A 21906-nucleotide genomic window follows, 5' to 3' on the forward strand; every position below is an offset into this window, starting at 1 on the left:
CTGAAACTGCTGCTGTGGTCATTGGATAATAAGTGGCTATTAAATAATAATAAAAGAATATTGAGTTGGAACTCACGTTGCGCGCCCTCAAGACCTACCGGTTCAAAGAAATTGTCCCCTATCGTCATCTTCTAAGCAGAGCTGTTCTTTATAACATTGTTCTTTTTCCTTCTGGACACTCCCTGGGTTATGTAGAGGTTCCAAGCACGTTCAATAACCCACATTTTATTACTGCATTTAGCAGTAATCTTTCCTCTAGCCATGTTTTCTTCAGTCTCTCTCAGCCTATAAACTGTCACCCATCTGGGAGTCACTTAACTGTAACATTGGGAATGTTCAAGGATTCTACCTCATTGAATCTAAGTTGGCCTCTCGAATACACCCAAGTCTAATTATTTTGCAGTAACCTATTTTTTCCATTTTTACTATCAACATGTCATGTGGTACACTAGTCATAACTTACCAATTAATTTTCCAACATGTCTTTGGGATATAGGAGGGAATTGGATCACCTACAGAAAACCCTTGCTGGCACATGGAGAATGTGCAAACAGACAACATCTTTGAGACTAGTTAGAAGATTATTCTTCTAATGCTTTGCGCTTGTTACTTTTTAAAACATATTTAGATCCACATTGGCAATCCCAATCAAATTAGTCCTCTATGCACGTCAAGATTATATGTTACTCCACACGTTTACTCTCAAGTAGCAGTTCTTCTGGAGCAAACATCCAGTACATCGGCACAGATGATGAGACCAACTGGGAAAATTGGTTAACAAATTTCAGTAGCATCTTGGAGCTTCTTTCTTGGCTCTATCTATTTTACTTTTAAAACAGTTCTTGAAAATGGTGTTTTGAGTATTCAAGTTTCAAGAGATAATATTCCAGTATTTAGTTTTTAATATGTTGCTTTTGATGCAAAGGCTATCATTTGGAAAGTAATTCAGTGTGATTCTATAATTTCCTGTCTTTCCTGCAATCTAATGTAGTAACTTGTACACCCTTAGGTAAAACCACAGTTTCAAGAAATACTGAGACTATCAGAAGAAGCAGTTGGTAAGCCACACCTTAAGTTTTATATTTCTTTATAGTTATTGAAAATTTAATTTGTACTTTTGGGTAAAAGAATATAATAACTTCAGCTACCATAAAATGAGTTAGCTCTGTACAATTTGTTTTTTTACTCAGTAAAAGACAACCCTTAAAATAATGTAAATTTTTTTTGTAGGGAGATTATCAGTACAGCTTACACAATATGTTTTGCTTCCCAAGTGGGACCGTGCTTGGTTACCAAAAGACTTGTTTCATTGCTGGTACTTGTACTGTTGCTGACACATGGTTTTGGCATCCAAACTCTTCAGCCGTTATTGGGGAGCAGCTGTCAGGTTTAATGCTCATTATGAAACAAATTAAGTATCATTGTTGGGACCAAAAATTAGATTTGGCTTTCCTGTAGAAAATAGCAGTGTAAGCCTTGGTGAGTTTTGCTTCAGATTTGGTATAGCAAGGAAATTATTATTCTAATGATAGTATAATATAATATTTCTGGAAATGATTACTGTACGTTTCTAAAATTGGCCTCTATGCTAAATTAATCACGAGATGTTTTCTGCAAAAATAAATCAAGTTCAGCAGTGAAGTAACTTTGTCCATTTAATTTTTGTTTTGAAAAGATGTTTCTGCTACAGCTGGCAATGGAGTACTAACAAAGGCCACTGTTCCCATATATGCAACTGGAGTACTTACTTGTTACAATCAGGTAATACCATTGTAAATATCAACTTCCATCTTCAACAATCAATTTCTTGCTCTGATAGTGTTTTTGAAAGTTCTATGCTCTGTAATTTTCTGCTAGGAAGAAGACAGGAAACTCTTAGTTGGATTTTTGGAAGATGTAATGACCACACTGTCATTATCGCATGCACCACTTGATAGTCTGAAGGCCTCATTTGTGGAATTGGGGTAAGTTATATGACAATTTATGAATGTTCTTTATCATTTAATGTTGTCCTTAATCCTACATTACTACAGTTGTGTATATCTACTGAGAAGTAACCAACCTAGTTAGTCATGTTTCCTACACTTTTTTTTTTATATATTGCTCCCAGCTCCCCAATTTTATTGCCAAAGTCTTCTTTCACCTTCTTTCTTTGAGGGTGTTATTTTGAACCTTATTCTGAATGGATCCTCGCAAGACCAGGATATGGGCATTTCATAGTGTTTCTAGTTAATTAAAAATTTACTTGCGTCCTTCAGCTGGGGTCTTCTACATGCAGTTTACACGAAGTGTAAGGCTGATGGTGATGCAAGAACAAGAGGGTATCTAGAAACTTGGTGAATAAGATTAAGGTTTATTATCACTTACATGTTACTAAATGGATTCTTTTGTGGCCACGGTACCGTGCAAGACGTAAAAATGGCAAGAGGAACAGTTGTTTCCTTAATGATTTTTGTGATTTCTACTGAGACTTAAAAGAAGTAAAAATGGACAAAAAATTTTTGCACAGAGAAAGGAAGATCATTTATAAAATCTCCCAACGACGACTGGGTAATGTGAATGAGTTTGAACACTTGAAATTATCCTTATTCTGTGATTCTGTGTTATTGGAGGTAATTGGAAATGCAATAACAATTGACAAGTTGCTGTGAGGTATCTACATTGTAATTGCCAAAATTAAGCATCTGTGGCAAGTGTAATGAACAGTTGTTACTGTGCAAATGTGGCCATACCCAAGGATACAAGGGAGGCTAGGAGTGTTTTGTAACCATCATAATAAATAAGTTGATTAACCAGCTGTTAAGGCAAGCAAGCTATGGCATATCCTTCAATCTTCCTATGCTAGGTAATTTATGCATTAATGAGAGTGCCTTTATAGCACATTATTTCTCCCAGCAAGCTCTGCACTATTATTCCTTATAGTAGAATCCTTTTCCCATCTGTAATATGTACTGATCCAACATCCAAAGAGACAACTTGCACTCTAAACATTTGACCCTTGAGGCCGAAGAGGCCATAATTTTTACTCATTGAAAATATCCACAGTTTCCTTGTTTTTTTCAAGCCTGTTTGTGAAAATGCTTGCAGTTTTTAGAAGTCCCATTATCCCTTTTGTTTTTCAAGGCTGGTGATAAGTATTTTGATGTGATCATTTCAATCCTTAGTGATACCTACTTTTATTCCCTTATTTTTGTTCATGCTTATAAGCTCCTTCCCTGTATAAACATAAACCTTGAACTGAACCATTTTTAATTGATTTTTTTTTAAATGATGGCTATCCCAAGCAAGCACATTTAATGGCTTCCAACTTTCGTTCAGTTCACTGAGCACTTCATCTTTAATCTTTGTTTCCTCTTGGTTCAATTCCTCAAAACATTTTATTCTGCAGTTTTCTGTGTTTCTTTTAATCTGTTTTCTGAATCTGAATTTGTTAAATTTGTCACCATATTCCAGTCGTCTTTTAATCTTTAAATATTACAGGATGCATCTTTAAAGATTTTGACTCATTCCAGTGATCCTCTTTTGATTCTCAATATTTTTCTTCCAAATCAGTTTCTCATCTTTCTGCTCTTAATACTGAATTTCTTTAGGTGTGTTCTCAATTTCTTTTCCTCCTTTCTTTATGATGTGGTTGAAACATCTGTACCATTTTTTCCAACTTCGAAGAAGTTCTTTCAATGTTACAAGTTCTTTTTGTAAAATATGTTTAGCTCTGAAGAATGCATCATTTAATTATTTGATTCTTGCTTTCGATGTACAGTACATTTAGGTGCTTTGGATTTGTATTTGAGGTTGGAGGAAATGCTGTCCTGCAGGTCAGCAAAAGTCAAGAGCTAAAGTTATTATTCTGTTATGGTTGGTTAAAGCTTTCAAGTGCTTAATTATTCATGACATCAGAAAACCTTCAATTGTAGGATTTTTGTTTTGCCATTTTTTTGTCATTTACTTTCCTACTTCGAATATTATCAATCAATTTCAGTGATGACTGTAATATGGATGCCAAGGGGTTTAGTGTTGGTACACAGCTGAAGCGAAACTCTTTCTGGTTAAGCTGCCTCTCCATTTTGAAATCAATATGTGCATCATTGCATGTTGAAGGAGAGACCTTAAAGAATTTGAAAGGCTTTGGCATAAAAGGGTTAACCATTTTCAAAAAGGGCAGCTTTGTTGATGCTCCAAATTTGATTTATTAAGTCCCTATTTTCTATTTTAATAGTGCAAACCCAGCATACCATGAGCTGCTTTTAACAGTGCTATGGTATGGAGTTGTACATACTTCAGCACTTGTAAGGTGCACTGCTGCTAGAATGTTTGAGGTAAGATTTTTGGTTATATTTTGCTGGTATTCATGTTTTTGGAACCTAGCCACCTTTAAAGCATTGTTCAAATTCTGTGTAATAAATATTACTGGAACAGCTTTTACCCTTATGACTAAGTAAATTACTGAAGCACAATGTATATCAATACAGAGTTGTGAGGTATGTAGTTATCCCATTTGAGGTCAGTTATGCTTTAGCCATTAAAGCAACGTAATTAGATTCTTGCATGCTTCAAAATGTAAGCTTCTTATCTAGGGTGAGATATTTTGTTGCCTCTGTGCCCACCCAAAGCTGCCAGACCTGATTAGTCAAGGGAAGGAAAACTGCTCCGTTTTTTTTCCTCTAGGAGATGAATATTGGGCAAATGTTGAAATGCATTATGTGCTGATGGTGCTATTAATTATGAGCTAATGAATATTTGATGGAATAGAATATTCTGTGATTTGCAAAGTCATCTTCATTTTGATGAGTTTCAGAACTACAGGATTCCTAGCATGCTTGGAATCATTCATTTTTGACCCTGCCAGACTTAAAATAGTTTGTTTAATGCAGATACTTGTTTCCTGCAGTTAAAGTTCTAAAGAGATGCTTATAAACACAAGCATGGAGGAGATTTAAATTGGTATCTGCTTTCAGAAATATAAATTCCCCATTTGGTGTACACAAAAGGAATTAAATATTAACTCTGAATTACCTCTGCTTGTAATTTAAATTGGAAATTAAAGTGGAAATTGGATAACTTCAGCTGTCACATTTATAAGAAAATTAAAAGTAATTCCACTAATGATGGACATGTCAGTTGAAATTGTTGTATTGTGTTCTATCAACATTTTAAGATCTGACCAGCTTTGGTATGTGGCATTATTTTAGAGCTGTTACTAGTGTTTCAAGTTCTGTAAATGTTGAGCTGTTTGTAGAAGTTGTGGCTTGGCATCTAATTTTGTTTGCTCTTTTGTCCCTTCTCTCTTCAATGTACCGTGCTGCTTCCATGATACTCTGCTCACTCTTTCCACGTTATCACATGTGACACCCTTGTTCTGCCCAATCAGCTGTTGGTGAAGGGGGTGAATGAAACTCTAGTAGCTCAGAGAGTTGTCCCTGCTCTTATCACTCTCTCCAGTGACCCTGAAATGTAAGTTTCTTCCTTGCCAGATGAAGCACTTCACTGTTTTATTAACTTGCTGAGAAATCACCCTTTGATTTGTTCCTTTACACTTGCAAATAACTTGGCTGATTCTCTGTCAGGTTATGCAGGAATGAAATATACACTCCATATTGGAATTCACAACTTAAAAGCTATAATTTTGTGCTTAGTTGAAAGGGGTTGGTTGGTTCCTGGACTTAGAAGTGCACTATTTTGAAGTTGAAACTAAATAGTATATTGAGAAATGGAAACGAGCTTGGACATTATTCATTTCCAGGCCTCAAATGTTTTATAAATCTATATTTTCAACATATTTATATTCCTGTTTTCCATTATTTTACATGTTAATAAAGATGTTTTGATGCAAAATAAAATTTGTTGTAGTTACCTCCTCCAGAGAGGTTTTGTTTTCCCTGCTTGTTTGTACAGTTAGACCTAAAATTTGGTGTTATATCCTACCCAAACATCTTTTAAACCTCACATTTGGAAAATATTAACTAAAACTCTACACTTCAGGTCTGACTTATCAACGACCATCCTGTCAGATCAAATTAAATGGGTGATTTTTCAGAGTGAAAGGGACGCATGGCTTTGTTTAACCTACTAAGTTCCACAGGTTGATGACTAGCTTTTAAGCATGTGCAAGTACCTCATTTTTGTGAACCTTGTGTTGAGTAGTTGGATGCTTCCTTGAATGGAACGTGTCCGAGTGCTCCCCTGTGAACTAATCATTTTTGTTTTTCATTAATTTTTTTTTTTGTTTTTGTTGGCACTTGTTTTTCTTTGACTGGTTACAGCTCATCGTGCGAGGCATGAATGAAGCCTTAATTGACAAGCGGGTTGCTCCGGCCCTTGTTACCTTATCCAGTGACCCAGAATTGTGAGTTGTTCAGACTGAGTCCATAGACTAAAAAAAAACACAACATAAAAAAAAATAACTGTCTGGTGTAACATTTGCACTGATCTCTGTTCGATAGCATTACAGTCTTTTCTCCAGGCTCAGTGGCTGACTAACAATATTTTTAATGAACAAAGATGTTACACTATCAAAATAGGTTTATTTCAAATTTAGTTCTTGCAGCACATTTTGCAATATCTCTTGAACTGTAAAACTATGACATACTCTGCTATTGCCAGTTTAGTCACCTAGAGAGCACTGGTGAAGACACTGGTTTATGTCCATTGTTTTACTAACAGTCTAACAAAACTTACCTACTAACTTGTGCAGTAAAATATGTATATTATGTCCGAAGTAGTTTGATGAACTGTAATACCAAATGGGTTTTTCATTTTCCAGCTCTGTCCGAATAGCTACAATCCCTGCCTTTGGCACCATTATGGAAACAGTAACTCAAAGAGAGGTACAGTGGTGGGCAAACTGATTTCATCTGTTCTGGTTGTTTAAATTTGAGGCTATAACAACAAAATGGAGTTGTTTGTGTTACCTGATCAAAAGGTCGTAATAAAAGAATGAAACAAAAAAAAACCCTGATTGAGGTATTAAAGGGTAGTGGAGGCAAAGTTCTTGGATATTTTTAGGGCATGGATGGATTCTTGACAAGCAAGGGGATGAGACGTTCGTGGTATTATGGAGCTGTGATTACAGACAGATCAACCATGATGTTATTAAATGGTAGAGCATAGTTGAGGGACAGAAAGGAACCCTCCTGTTCCTAATTTTTATGGTGAATGTATCTATTGCATTGCTGCATAACATGCTAGCAGTCCTGGCTGACCGACCAGGGAGTATTGCTCAAGTCTTAATTTAGAAATTAAAGGATATAAATTTAAATGCAAACAAATTTGCTGAAAGGTAATCAAAAACTAAAATACGGGGTGCTATTTTGGGAAGAGATATTTTTATAATTGGGATGAAAGTGAGTTGCTTCGGTCTCAAGTAAGATAAAGGGGAAGTATACAGTAGTTTGTTTAGCTTATGGTTACTTTCCAGGTTCTGATTTTGTGAACCTCTATATGATTTTCAGTGCTGACTGGCCTGTTCACAGCAAACTGAAGATCATTCAGAATGAATGTAAATGCAATATTTTGCTGTCACCTTTTTGGAAGTCTTTTCCTCTTGCTGATTGAGAAGCGATTAGAGTGGGTGCCTATGCTTCATAATGTTAATGCACCATTACTTGTACTCAACAGCTGTTGGAAAGAGTCAAGATGCAGTTGGCTTCCTTTCTTGAAGATCCGCAGTACCATGATCAGCATTCTTTGCACATGGAGATTATAAAAACTTTTGGAAGAGTTGGTCCCAATGCAGAACCAAGATTCAGGGATGAATGTATGTATATTTGTTTATTTCCATAAATTTAAGCTTTTTTCCCCCCAAATCCACTGTAATTCAAACAGTTATGCTATTGTCAACAGTGCCTTTCTGTATTTCATCTTGATTCCTTCATTTAATTCCCCTTTAAGCATGTGTAGGATAATCTGCCTTATTAGTTATGTGTTCCCTATGGAAATTGTTTGCAAAGTTATTTAAGATGAACTCTTTTTTTCCTATCCATGTGTGACACACATCTGTCTGTTATTTTGTTAATGTCTGAAATCAAACATTTCAAAGATTGAATGCTGCCCATCTCAGAATGATTATTATCATCTCCCTAACAAAGAAGTTATTTCCTATTTCCAAGTCTGGTGTTCATTTATTTTGTTGGAATTTGGATTACTGACATTGAAGAAAGCTATTTTTGTTAATTTAATAAATGGGATCTTTTTCAGAATGACTTAAAAGCAAACATTTTAAAGGGAAATATTTGAGGAGAAACGTTTAAAGAGAACTCGATATTTTCACCTAGTATTAACAAATGGGGAACCCTTCATGTCTTTAATTTATGGAATATGAATAAATTGTATCAATTACAATATAATTATACCTTCCCTGAAATTTGATATCTGTCCCTGTCTCAGTGTTCATGGTGGTTCAGTAATAGGATACATCGCTCTCTGTACATCTAACTGAATCACTTGTTACTTGGGAATTTCCAGTTTCGTTCAGATAAATGAATATATTTATGTAAGTGTTACTTTGATCAGTGGGATCTTTGAAGTTCTGAGTGATCTTGAGTGTTCACATTCTACATGCCTGATGCTTCTTTTTATGGTACTAATAAATTAATCTGGTTTACCAATTATCTTGTATACCAGGATTCTCAGTTTGTCCCTAACTTAATCATCTTCACTTTCCCCTCACCTGGCTCATCTCCACATCACCCGCCTGACACCTACCTGACCCTTGACTCACCCGTCACACTTGCATATTTGTACCGATCATCTCCCCTCTCCACTCTTGGTACTGAAATTTTCACTACCTGTATTGTGGCATTTTTGATAGCAATCTGCTGCCCCATTTCCTCCCATTTTCTTTGTTCATACTTGTCCTGCGAAGCCCTTATATTTCTCTATGCTTAGAACAAATGAATTGATATATAAAAATGGATGTTTTTATAGATGCAGATTGGTTGAGGGAGTTTCTTGACATAGATTTTGAAGAAGTTAAAGGAATATAAGTTGAGTATAAAAAGAACATTATTCTCAACCATATGTTAATTTTTTTTCTGTGCAGTTGTTCTTCCAAATCTACATAAATTGGCTATCTCAAACAACCAACAGGCAATAGACACGAAAAGATTGGATATTGCCGTTCAGCTCTTTGAGGCCTACAGTGCTCTGTCCTGCTGCTGTATCCTTTACTGCATTCAGTGCACCACATAACAGTTATTACCCCTCAGCCATCAGGCTCTTGAACAAAAGGGGATAACTACTATTCTATAGATTTGTTGAGTATGCCTGCAAGAAAAATGAATCTCAGGGTTGAATATGGTGACATTTATGTACTTTGATAATAAAATATACTTTGAACTTTGAGAAGGAAAATGCATTACTTTAACATTATCTTGACAGTTTAGCGGCTGAAGAATAATGCAAACAACAATTCCATTATTCCCAAATAGGGGATATTTCTGCTTCAAATTTTAAGTAGTAATCATTATGGCTGTGTTTGATTAAAGCATGTGTAATCTAACATCCCAAGTTTCTTGGGTCCAAGCCACCACTTTTTAGAACTTCTCAATTATTTTTAAGTGCCATATTATAGTCCATTAGCACACCTACTTTTTGCCAGAAAATATTTATGTTCCTCTTTTTAAAACTTCCCTTTGCTTGTATTTTAGCATTCTTTGAATACAAATGGACTGGATCACCTTGGTAACCCTAATGGTTGTTTATCAGCCTGCTTTTGTCTCCTAAAGGGTGACATTAAAGCATTGCCTGTGATTTGGAGAAATCTAAATCTAAAGTTTACTTTGGCTTAAAATATCTTAGTTATATAAGTTAGCTTAAAAGCTTTATCTTTATTCTCACAGTGGAGGAAAAATATATGGTGGGGGTGGGAGTAAGCAGCAGGAACTTAATTTTCTGTGACTTCTCCAAATTGCTACAAGTTATTAAAAGATTATCTTCCCCCTTTCACCTACAAATTCTTCCCTTTTATACAAATGGCTTTATCCTGTTTATAAACTGTTATTGCTGTGCCTTCTCTTACAATTGCTTACACTTTTTCTTGCAGTAATAATCCTCCTAAATCCCATGCATGTATTTAGGAAATACCTTTAAGTGTGTGGAAACAAAATCAATGAATGAATTAGGAATAATTTGGTGATAAACATTGTAGCCACCCAAAGCGTTGGCCTCTTCAGCACTGTCTTTCTAGGTCTTTTGTCAAGATGCTTCTTGGTCATTTGTACAAACATGCTTCAGTGTCTGTGATTTTAGCAATGTTCTGATAAACTTCCTTAGTTGTGAATTAATAAAATCGTAGTTCATGGGACAATTTATCCTGCAGAAGGGGCTTTTCTGCAGCTTTGGATTGTGTTTTGATTAACCAGTTTGAAAGTGTACTTTCTGCACTCTTTGTAGTACTTGTCCTACAAGTTGGCAATGAATTATATTTGACAATAACACAAACGGTTAGTTTTCTTAACATTCAGTATATGAGACTGGAGCAGTTGTTGAGCAAGGTAAAATGAGCAGTACCCAGTAATTTGTGTGAAAGACCAAGAGTTTATTGAGTACCACATTTTATACTTTTCAACGGGTGATGCTTTGCAAGTAGAACAGCTAAGATCATATTGCCTTTACTCATTCTCTTGTCCTGTCCTCCCAAATAATTTTTGAGCCTATGTGAAACAGTTTTCAATCTCATGTTTGTTAAGGATCATTCAACCACTGCCCATTGGTTTCACCTGATTTCAAAAAGAAAATAAAACTGCTGATGCTGGATAGCTCAGTAAGCAACATCTTGTATGAGTCTGACCTTGGGGGGGGGGGGGGGGGGGGGTGTCAGTTGCAGTGAGTATTGTCACATTACCAGCTCTACCTGTGTCTGTCAGAACTGGTCATTTTTGGTGTAAGAACAGGGAAAACTGGAAGTATTCAGCAATTGGACAAGGTAAGTAAAAGGGAGCAGAGTTGGCATTTACAGTTGATGATCTGTGATTAGAAGGAAGATGTTGGACTAGTGAGTTAATTCTGCAGCTAGTGAGTACTTCCAATATCTCTGTATTTTCACACTTCCAGCTGCTTTTCAATCCCAGGCCAGTTCTAATGTAATTCGAAAGCAAAGGTGACATTAGTCACTTCCTCCTTCTCCCAATTTTGCTTTGATTAGTAAGCCTTCAACATCCTCTCATTTCTACGAGTCTGTATCATCTGCCTTTTGTTGGTCCCAAACCAAACTGTGAACATTCTCCTTATTCTTATTATCCTTCCTCCTCTGACATTCAAATACTTGTATTCAGTGGTCCTTGCCCTTGATGCTATTTTTCCTTTACACCCATTTGGATAAGCAGGTCAGCACAGTCAGGATCATGTTTTTAGATTTCTCAAGTGCCTTCAATACCATACAGCCCTCATTGCTGGGGGGAAAGCTCCATACAATGGCACTTCCATTGTATCCTGGATAATGGAATACCTGACTGGCAGATCACAGTTTGTGTGGCTTCAGAGCTGTGTGTCAGACATAGCTATAAGTAGTAAAGGAGCCCTACAGGGGACTATATTGGCTCCCTCCCTGTTTACCCGGTATACCTTGAACTTCAGATACAACACTGAGTAATGTCATCTGCAGAAATTCACTGCTGATTCAGCAATAGTCGGATGTTTAAAGGGAGATGGGAGGATGAATACAGGGCCCTGGTGGAGGACTTTGTCAAATGGTGAAAGCTGAATCATCTGCAGCACAACATCAGTAACACAAAGGAGATGGTGATCGACTTTAGGAAGACTAAGCCTACACTGCTCCCCGATACTTTTGATGGTGAGGATATGAATATGGTGAGCACCTACAAGTGCTTGGGGGTGCACCTGGATGACAGATTTGAATGGAGCACCAACACAAAGGATGTCTACAAGAAGGGCCAGAGTCTCCTCTACTTCCTGAGGCGACTGAGGTCCTTTGGAGTATGCATGTTCGACCATGTTCGACAAGATTGTTGTCGCCCATGCAATCTTCTATGCAGTAGTGTGCTGGGGCAATGGCATCAACATGGGTGATGCCAACAGGCTCATTAAACTGATTAGAAAGACTGGCTCTGTCATAGGAGTCAGACTGGACACACTGGAGGCTGTGGTAGACGGAAGGACCTTATGGAAAATCTGGCAATTCAGACAATGTTTCTCACCCTCTGCGTGCCACCTTGGCTGAACAGGGAGACACTTTTAGTAATAGACTAAGACAACCACGCTACTCCAAAGATGCTTCAGGGAGTCATTTTTACCTTCAGCCATTAGGTTCTATCATGAATCAATCTATAGCTGGGGAAGTGATGACCCCTTCCTGTTATAACCTGTCTGAGAAAACTTATTTTATTGCTTCTACTTCTCTTCTAATATTTATACATCTGTCTGCTCGTAATGCTACTTTGACGCTATAATTTCCTTTGGGGTCAATAGAGTATCAATCCATTTATCTATTCAACCTGACTTCATTAGTGCTACATAAAATGCTGAAGGAACTCTGCAGGTCATCAGCATTTAAGGAAAGGAATAAAAAGTGGACTTTTGGGCTGAGACCCTTCATCAGGACTGGAAAAGAAGGGAGAAGAAGATAGAATAAAAAGGTGGGGGGATGAGGGGATGGAGTACAAGCTAGAAGATGATGGGTGATCTAGTTGAGGGGGAAAGTGGGTGGATTGAGGAGGTGGAGGGGGGAAGTTAGTCTGGGAAGTGATGGGTGGAAAAAGTAAATAGCTGAAGGAGGATTCTGACAGGAGAGGAGAGTGGACCGTGGGAGAAAGGCAAGGAGGAGGGGCACCAGGGGGAAGTGATAGGCAGGTGAAGAAAAGAGAAGAGGTAAGAGGGGACCCAGAATGGGAAATAGAAGAAGGAAAGGAGAAGTGGGACAGAAATTGGTGTTCATGCCTTCAGGTTCCAGGCTACCCAGAGAGAATATGAGCTGTTCCCTCAACCCAAAAGTGGCCTCTTCATGGCAGTAGAGGACACCATGGACCAACACATCAGAATGGGGTTGGCTACCAGAAACTCACTGACGTAGAGGAGGCCACACCAGATATACAGTAGTGAGAATGAAAGAATCACAGGTGAAGTATTAGCTCACCTGGAAAGACTGTTTGGAACCCTCAATGAAGCTTGAGGGAGGAGGTGAACAGGCAGGTGTGTCATTTCTTCTGTTTGCAGGAATAAGTGTCAGAAAGGAGATCAGTGGGGAGGAATGAATGGACAAAGGAATCGCGGAGAAAGCAATCCTGGCGCAAAGCAGAAGGTGGGTGGTAGGATCCCATTGAAAATGGCGAAAAGTTTCAGAGAATGGTGTGTTGGATGCGGAATTTCATGATGCAGTAGGTAATCAGCGTTAGTATCAAAAATGATACTGAATTCAGCCACTGATGACCCATGCGGCATTTAAGCTTCACCCCAATCAGCACCTCACGCAAGTCTAGCCGTTGTTTACCCTCATGCCAGTATCTCCTGCCATTGCTCCTCTATTCTTCATACAGACCATCAGTCTCATCATTTTTTTTTCAACTTGGTGACTCCACAGGTTTGTTCTGCTTTTCCAGTCTATCTAAATAACAAACTGACAAACTGATTTCACCAACTGTTACTGTATGGAAAAGCTATTTTAGGGCATCATTTACATTTCATCTTAGTTATGCAGAGTCATTTAAAAAAAACTAAAGAGATTTAGTGCAGTTAACAGAACCCACCTTGTGTAAGGTTTACATATTAGCTACATTGTTCTTTAACCCTTAACTAAACTGAGTCTTACATCCTACCTTATTATATTTTGGAAGTACTCATAAATAAAAATTGAGATTTGTATAATTCTACTGGATTTTGTATGTAACATACCTGAATATTTTTATCGTGTAGATAAATTTTAGAAAGTAGGAGGGTGCAAAATGTAGGATTTTAAAAAAATATTTATTCTATGCATAATGAAGCTTAAGCTTTTGTAGTATAGTTCAAATTCTTCAAAGCCTTTACTGGGTGTATTGTGTATTTAGAATGCTCATCTGAGCTACTAACTTCAAAGAAATTTGTTTTAGTACCGAGTGCTGCCAAAGGAAGTCTTTAGCAATAGACCAAATTAACATTAATTGCAATTAATGCCTATTTGTAAGCCACAAGTCAATTGCAGTTTTTTTTGTCATTTAATTATGTACATGCATATAGCATATATAATATAGAAACGAGATAATGTTTCTTTAAACCAGGGTGTAAAGCTCATGACACACGATAACTTATGAAGGTAAGGATAAAATCTACAGATGAATCGCACATAACAAACTAAAGTGCATTAATATTAAATATTGTACTGTACAGAACAGATTAACCACTGACACTTTGAATACGACCGGCTGGCAGTTCAGAAGCCTAATGGCCTGGGGGAGGAAATTGTTTCTCATCCTTCCTGACCGTTGTTGATTTTATGTATCGTAGTCTCCTGCCTGATGGTAGAAAGTTTACCATCTTTATTCTGTTTATTCAGCGCTCCTGATAAATGTCCCTGATGGATGGTAGTGAGCCCCCTATGATCCTCTCAGCTATTCTCACAGTCCTTCATAGGGTCTTTTGGTCCAGTACTTGACTGCTCCACTACCAGATGGAGATGCAACTTGTTAGGACACTTTTAATGGTGCTACTGTAAAAGGCAATTAAGATGGGTAGTGGAAGCCTTGCTTGCCTGAATCTTCTTAGGAAGTGGAGGTGCTGCTGTGCCCTCTTGTGATATTAAAGGACTAGATGAGGTCAACTGTGATGTGAACTCCCAGGAACTTGGTGCACGTAACTCTCTCTATGGAGGAGCCATGTATTTGCAGAGGGGATGGTTTGTCTGCACCTTCCTCAAGTTCACAATGATTTTCTTTGTCTTTTCCACATTCAAGCATAGGTTGTTCTCACACCAATCCACCAGCCTCTCCACTTCCTCTCTATACTCCACCTCTTCACAGTTCTTGATGAGACCAACCACTGTTTTGTCATCCGCAAACTTGATGACAGGGCTTGAGTTGGATCCTGCGACACAGTCATGCATCAGCAGTGTGAACAGTGGCAGGTTGAGCACACAGCCTCAGGGAGCCCCAGTGCTCAGTGTGATGGGACTAGAGATGTTGCTGCCCACAAGGACTGACTGTGGCCTTACTGTTAATAAATCCAGTGTCCAATTGCAGAAGGAGGTGTTGAGACCCTGTGAGGACAGTTACCCCGCCATTTTCTGGGGTACGATGGTGTTGAATGTTGAACTGAAATCTATAAGCAGTCTGGCATATGAGAACCAATTTTCCAGGTGGGACAGGACAGTGTGGAGGGGAGAGGCTATTGCATCTTCAGTGAATTGATTTGAATGATATGCGAACTGGAAAGGGTCCAGCATAACCAAGACAAAGGCTTTAATGTGCTCCATAACCAGCCAATCAAAGCATTTCATAATGGTTGATGTTAATGCCACTGGATGATAGTCATTTAGGCAGGTTACTGTTGCCTTCTTTGGCACCTGAATGATGGTTGCCACCTTGAAAACCGAGGGGACAATGGATCGTTCCTGAGAGATGTTAAATGTATCCATCAGGACCTCTGTCAGCTGGGCTGTGCAGTCTTTCAGAACCTGACCTGATATATTATCGGACTCTGGCCAGGGTCTTCCACACCTCGGCTTCGGCCTGATGGAGTGTCTGCTCCCCTGGGGAAGGGATGCCCTCCTCGCCAGCACTTTATCCTGCACATCAAACTGGGAGTAGAAGACATTCAGCCTCTCGGAGTGAAACATCCTGGTCACTGATGCACAGGGTAAACTTGTAGTCTGTAATCCTCTGAATTCCCTGCCACATGCGCCTCTTGTCTCCAGTATCACAGAAGTGAATGGAAATTCCCTGAGAATGTTCCCATTTCACCTTCCTGATGGAGCAGGAAAGCACAGTTCTTGCTTCCCTAAGAGCTGTCGCATCTCCCGATCTAAAAGGAGCATCACGATCCCTCAGCTTGGCACAGACCTCTGCAGTAAGCCATGGCTTCTGATTTGCCCTCACCCAGATGTGCTTTGTGATGGTAACATCCTCAGTACACTTCTTTGTGTAGCTGGTCACAGAATCCATATGTTCCTCGATGTTGGCGTGGTTGCCATAGGTAGCAGCCTCCCTGAACATTCTCCAGTTCGTATTATCGAAGGAATGCTGCAGTGCAGAGATTGCACCCTCAGGCCAGGTTTTCACCACGTGTCGAAACTGGTCACTGGTGTGTGTGCTGGAATTAACATTACAGATAAGTGATCTGAGAGTCCAATGTGAGTTTGAGGGACTAGTTTATAAGCACCTGGTATGTTGGTGTAAACCAGGTCTAGTGTATTTTCACCTCTGGTAGTAAGCTGGTGGAATTTAGACAGGACTGTCTTTAGGTTCACATGGTTAAAATCACCTGTGATAATGAAGATACCATTGGGGTGTTTGGTTTGAAAGTCACCGGCACTGTAGAGTTCAAGCAGTGCCTCATCAGCATTAGTGGTGGGGAGGGGATATATACAGCTACCAATACAATGTATCTCATGGCTACTTTTTCATGGATTTTTTTTCAATAATGTACTGATGTACTTTTAATACATTCTTATCACAACTGGTGCTTAGCTAAACTGCTGTCATAGTGCTGAACTCCCCAAGTTACTGGTCCAGGTTGCTATCTTAATTATAAAATGATCAGCATTTGGTTAAAATGTTTTGAAATTGATGGTGAATATTCCTTAATAGTTTTATCTCCAGTTATTTCAGAGGAACTAATGGTGAATCATTTCCTACCTGGCTTAAAGTGTTTGCGAATAGATATGGAACACCTTTCACCAGAGCATGAGGTTTGTAACTGTGAAACTTTGAGATTTCCAGTTTTCTTTGAATAGAGCTTGAGGGGTGCTAACTTCTGTAACATTTCAGTTTTGGTGGAATGTTTAGTACCGGAGGGATGTTACCAGTGAATTTTCTTCCTCCTGCATCTAGTCTCTGTGTCTTTTCTCTTAAAGTACAAACTGAGCAAAAGGAAGAGTGAATTTCCTTTTAGTCCATAAATAAGCTTGACCCCTTTGCTGATGCTCACACCATCTCAAACTGTCTAATACAGATTTTATCCAAACTTTTCAAGAAGTGAGTGAATATAAAGATACAGGTGGGGCAATAATTGGATGAATTGGATTTTGACTACCTCCTGTGGGCAGGGTATACCTGTGTAATTTTCCATATATAGATGCTGCCATTGTTACACATCAATTGTGAAGTAGTTTCTTCCACTAATATTTTCATTCAGAACTTTCACCAGTGAACATCCTTGCTATTCTGCTGCTTAATGCTTAAATCTAACATAACTATTTAAACTTTCTCCCAGGAACTGGTAAATCCCATTCATTTGAAAGGGAGCTACTGTGGTTATGCCAGACTTAACCCAGATTGTGCTCAGCAAGTGGAAAATCTTGATGGGCTAGGTGAGATAGAGCTTGTGGGGGGGGGGGGGGGTGGTAAGTGGAATATACTGTCATGGATTAGTCCAATTTCCAAGTCTCACTGGAATGAAAGAAATTGACTTACACAGGGGTATGCAGTTAATTCCCATCACTGAGTTAATACTGCCACAGATTAAAATTATTAGTGTTCTGGAGAATAAAAAATTATTTCAGCTGAAATTAAGTATTTCATTGCAATTATGTACCACTTGCAAGGATATAACAGATATCCATTCATTGTATATCATTTCAGGTTATTCTGAACTCTATGATTAAGGAATGTGAATTGAAGGTAGAGAACAGGACCGTCCAGGAACCTCAGAGGTAACTTTTTAAATTACGTGCATTGATTATGTTGTGATTGTGAGGCAAACAACTTGCATTTTGACACATTTCAACCTCTAAACAAGAACTGGATGGAAAAAGAAAAATGAGAGATCTTCTTAAGTCTCTCAGTTTAAAAGCTTGTCTTTTAACTGGGCACATTCGCAATTCATATTATAGCTGTATTCAGACTTATCGTTTAGGCTAGGGTTTATTATGTTCAATAACGTCAGTAGGGGGCAGAGCAGTTAGCGTAATGCTATTACAGCGCCAGTGACCTGGGTTCAGTTCCTCAGCTGTCTAAAGGAGTTTGTATGTTCTCCTCGTGACTGCATGGATTCTCTCTGGTCCCCTCCCACATTCCAGAAGATGTATGGGTTAGTAAGTCAATTGGGTGTTATTGTGTGGCATGGGTTCGCTGGGCCAGATGGGCTTCTTACTGTGCTGTTTCTCTAAATAAATAAACTTGATTCCTTTTTATGGGCCTATATAGAGAGAATGAGCCATTGGAGTTCAGGAGGAAACAATCTCATTCATTTATGTTCTGAGAAAGGTTAATGAATACTAAGAGACTGTTTTATTTTCCCTGTGAGCCTAAAACTAGGGTACATACTTGCCAGGTTATAGAGCTAGTCACTTAGGGCAATTGAGAAATTCCTTTGTGTAGAAGGTCGTAAATCTTCGAAACATTCTGAGGACTCTGGTCAGTCATTGACTATATTTTAAGCTGGCACTACTGGGCACAACATTAATCCAAGGGCGAGAGATTTTGTGGAAATATGGACTTGAGGTACCAGTTGAGTCATGATCTCACTAAATGGTCGAGCTTGCTCACCTCAAAAGGTGTTTTTGCTCTCTCTTTATATTAATATCAGCAGAGAAATATTAAACAAAGAAAGATCAACATCTTTATATAGAAAAACAGCAGATCTTGAAAATCTGAAATAAAGCAATTCAGGGAAGACCCAGGTTAGACAAATTATGGAGAAAGTTAATGTTTCTGATCAAAAACACTTCATCAGCCATAAGGTCATCAATCTAAAGCCTCCATTCTTTTCTCTCTCTACATGAGTGATGCTGCAACTTGTGTGTTGTTCCAGCACAATCTATAGTATTTCAATGTTCATGTGCTTGTCTTTTGATTTTCAGTATGTTAAATCAAAAGTGCTTTACTTGGAATATTCCTACTGTAAACTGAAAAAGTCAGTTTGAATGTTTGATTAGGGGACAAAGTTTAGAGACAAAAATTTCACTCTAAAAATCAACAGCCTATTTTATAATAATCTTTACCTGGGTGACTAGCAAGTTAAAAAAAAAAAGCAGATTAAGGCTATAATGATTTTCTTTTGCCTGCATTACAATCCAGTTAAAAACAGCCATACCTCTGCAGAAGATCAGGGATTTCTGAGCTCTTGTTATAATTGTGTCTAATTTCTTCTGCCTCTTGAGTGCTCTAAAAATCATTTTGCCTGAAGCATCTCTGCTCATAAATCTGCCAATATTTACAAATGGCCTGTTTCTGTTGATTCCTACCTCCAGCCTTAGGAGGAGTTTGCCCAGTTGTTGATTCTCTTGTACAAATATGTACTCCTTTCACATTTGTATTCTTTGGAAACACTAACCTGTGAATAAGCCTACTAGCGAACATCAATGAAGCTGGTAGAAAAGTAAACCTTTCTGTCATTTTCAGTGATTTAAAGCCAGGTTGCTCGCAAACACAAGAATAACTATTTTTTTTAAAATAAAAACACAAAATGCTGGCAGAACTCAGCAGGCCAGACAGCATCTATGGGAGGAGGTAGCGACGACGTTTCGGGCCGAAACCCTTCACCGCTCCTGATGAAGGGTTTCGGCCCGAAACGTCGTCACTACCTCCTCCCATAGATGCTGTCTGGCCTGCTGAGTTCTGCCAGCATTTTGTGTTTTTATTTATTTCCAGCATCTACAGATTCACTCGTGTTGCCTTTGAATAACTATTTTTGGTGATTCTCATTTTCACCAGGATTAATTAATCTAAAATCCACTTTGAAATAAAGATTAAGACACATTTGTTGACTGCTGGACACGATGGAAGGTTTTGCTATTTTGTTGGAACTTTGGGCTATCGTCGAGCCAGGGCAATTTGTGTTTGATTTCCTGAATTGCACCCAAAGCATAAACTCATCTACCCTTCTCCTCACTCTAATATTGCATATCTAAAGATGTATCATAATATAAGTTTACAATTTATCTGTAAATGTACAACATTATTTTACAGCAATGAAAATCTGAGCAACCTATCTTGGATTGTGGGGGCGGGGGGGGCATGAGTAGAGGGTGCCATCTGTGGCATTCTTTGCTACAGGCAGCTGCAGAGGCCAAGTCTTTATGTATAGTTAAGGCAGAGGTTGATAGATTCTTAATTGGTTAGGGCATGAATGGATACAGGGAGAAGGCAGGAGATTGGGGCTGAGAGGAAAATTAGATAGCTATGATGAAATGGAGCAGATTCAATGGGCCAAATAGCCTAATTCTGCTCCTATGTCTTAAGGTCTTTAAACCTCATGTTTTTCTGCATTTTAAAAATAATTGATTGAAAATTTATTTCTTTGCCTTTAAATGATTACTGACATCCTTGCATATCGGACAGCTAAATTAAGCATGACACTTCATCTCAGTCACAAATTGTTTTTATTGTTTTAAGTTCTATGTCTATTGCTGCAAGTCTTGTAAGTGAAGATACGAAGACAAGATTCTTGAACAAAATGGGTCAGCTCTCCACTTCAGGTGCAATGTTGGCGAATGTATTCCAACGGAAGAAATGAATTGATGAAAGTTCATAAACACTACACTGACTTCTTATGGGTCACATATCTTGTACTTGAAGTAAATTATCTGCCTTTTTTAAAAACATGTTTGTTTTAGTAATTATTTTATTCTAACTTCCAAAGATATTTGCACTTAATATTTTTGTGTGTATGTTGCTATTTCTTGTATGCAGGGTGCAAAGATAACTGTGTTGGCGTCAATGTATTTGTCCTTTGCTGTATTCAGTATTTTCTTCTGTATGGGCAGTTTATTCTCTTTATTCTGTAATTAGACTTTGAATAGTAAAATCTTGTATTATACACTGAAGCACTATCTTTAATTTAGATATAATGTAAATTTCACATTGGTGTCAAAATAATGAAGTGAACCATTTATGTATTTAATTATGCGGGATCCATTCAGACTACTTTTATCGCCTGGATTCTTGACTGATTTTAAAAAGTCACCAGCATATTCCTGTGCCTTCCGACCAGAAGAAAGCAAGACTACAGCATAATACATGACTTTTGAAATTGCCGTAGGATGCTATTATATCACTTGATATTTCTTTTAAATTGGAGATATTTTCTGTTGTGTTGCAGTAAAAATGACTTTTACTTTGCAATAAGCAGTTAAGTAATTTGTGTTAATAAAGAAGCCACATTATTTCTGTTTGAACCTTAAGTTTGTAAAATCAAGAATGTGAATTAGAGTATCTGTTTGTGATGTTCATGTAAAAAGACATTACAGAAAGGCTGTGTATATTAAATTGCTGCATTGCTTTTAATTCAGCTTGGTTTTAACTGTGACCAAGAGATGGTGGTTACATTTAACTGGAAAAAAAATGTACCAAACATAAATTGCATGAGTGTACTGTTTACCCACAGTGCAATGCATTTCTTTCTGTGTACAGTTTGGAGATAATTATATTTCACTCGCTGGAAGGTTTATGTAATAATATAAATCTACAATGTTTGTTTGCGCTGGTTATGAAGAAATTCATGCAAGACATAGGCTAGACATTCAATAATGTAATTTTAAATAGTTTCTGTAAATGGTGATTGAAACAATTAAAGTATTTCTGTGCCACTTTACTCTTGTAATAGTTCTACTTTGAGGGATGGGAAACTAATCAACACACAGCTGAATGAAATGTAAGACATTGGGTTTTTGAGTTTATTGTCACAGTTGAGCTGGATTTATTAATGCAGTCTTAAGAACAATAGAATGAAGAAGTCTGGTCTATGGTTTCATCAAGATCACAGCTAATCACTAACCTCTGTATCCTTTATCTGCACTGTTCACGTGAACCTTGATTTCTTCAG

General features: G+C 37.9%; 1 protein-coding gene across 6 annotated transcripts in view; it reads left to right on the plus strand.

Moving 5' to 3' along the window:
• relch (RAB11 binding and LisH domain, coiled-coil and HEAT repeat containing) overlaps positions 1 to 21675 on the plus strand; it is a 102160-nt gene extending 80485 nt beyond the window's left edge. For 4 of the 6 annotated variants that reach the window (XM_073024288.1, XM_073024283.1, XM_073024285.1 and 1 more), the window contains 11 exons: positions 1010 to 1058; positions 1676 to 1761; positions 1858 to 1964; positions 4217 to 4316; positions 5369 to 5451; positions 6761 to 6824; positions 7615 to 7753; positions 9038 to 9154; positions 16743 to 16831; positions 17724 to 17794; positions 20478 to 21675. In XM_073024288.1, coding sequence (XP_072880389.1) covers positions 1010 to 1058; positions 1676 to 1761; positions 1858 to 1964; positions 4217 to 4316; positions 5369 to 5451; positions 6761 to 6824; positions 7615 to 7753; positions 9038 to 9154; positions 16743 to 16831; positions 17724 to 17794; positions 20478 to 20598 — 1026 coding nt within the window. In that variant the 3' untranslated portion in view covers positions 20599 to 21675. Of the gene's footprint in view, positions 1 to 1009; positions 1059 to 1675; positions 1762 to 1857; positions 1965 to 4216; positions 4317 to 5368; positions 5452 to 6260; positions 6344 to 6760; positions 6825 to 7614; positions 7754 to 9037; positions 9155 to 16742; positions 16832 to 17723; positions 17795 to 20477 lie in introns of all 6 variants that reach the window. The other 2 variants (XM_073024284.1, XM_073024286.1) reach the window with 1 other exon arrangement.
• The last annotated feature ends 231 nt before the right edge of the window (positions 21676 to 21906 follow it).

Source organism: Hemitrygon akajei, chromosome 20, assembly GCF_048418815.1.
Source record: "Hemitrygon akajei chromosome 20, sHemAka1.3, whole genome shotgun sequence".
Classification (NCBI taxonomy): Eukaryota; Metazoa; Chordata; class Chondrichthyes; order Myliobatiformes; family Dasyatidae; genus Hemitrygon; species Hemitrygon akajei.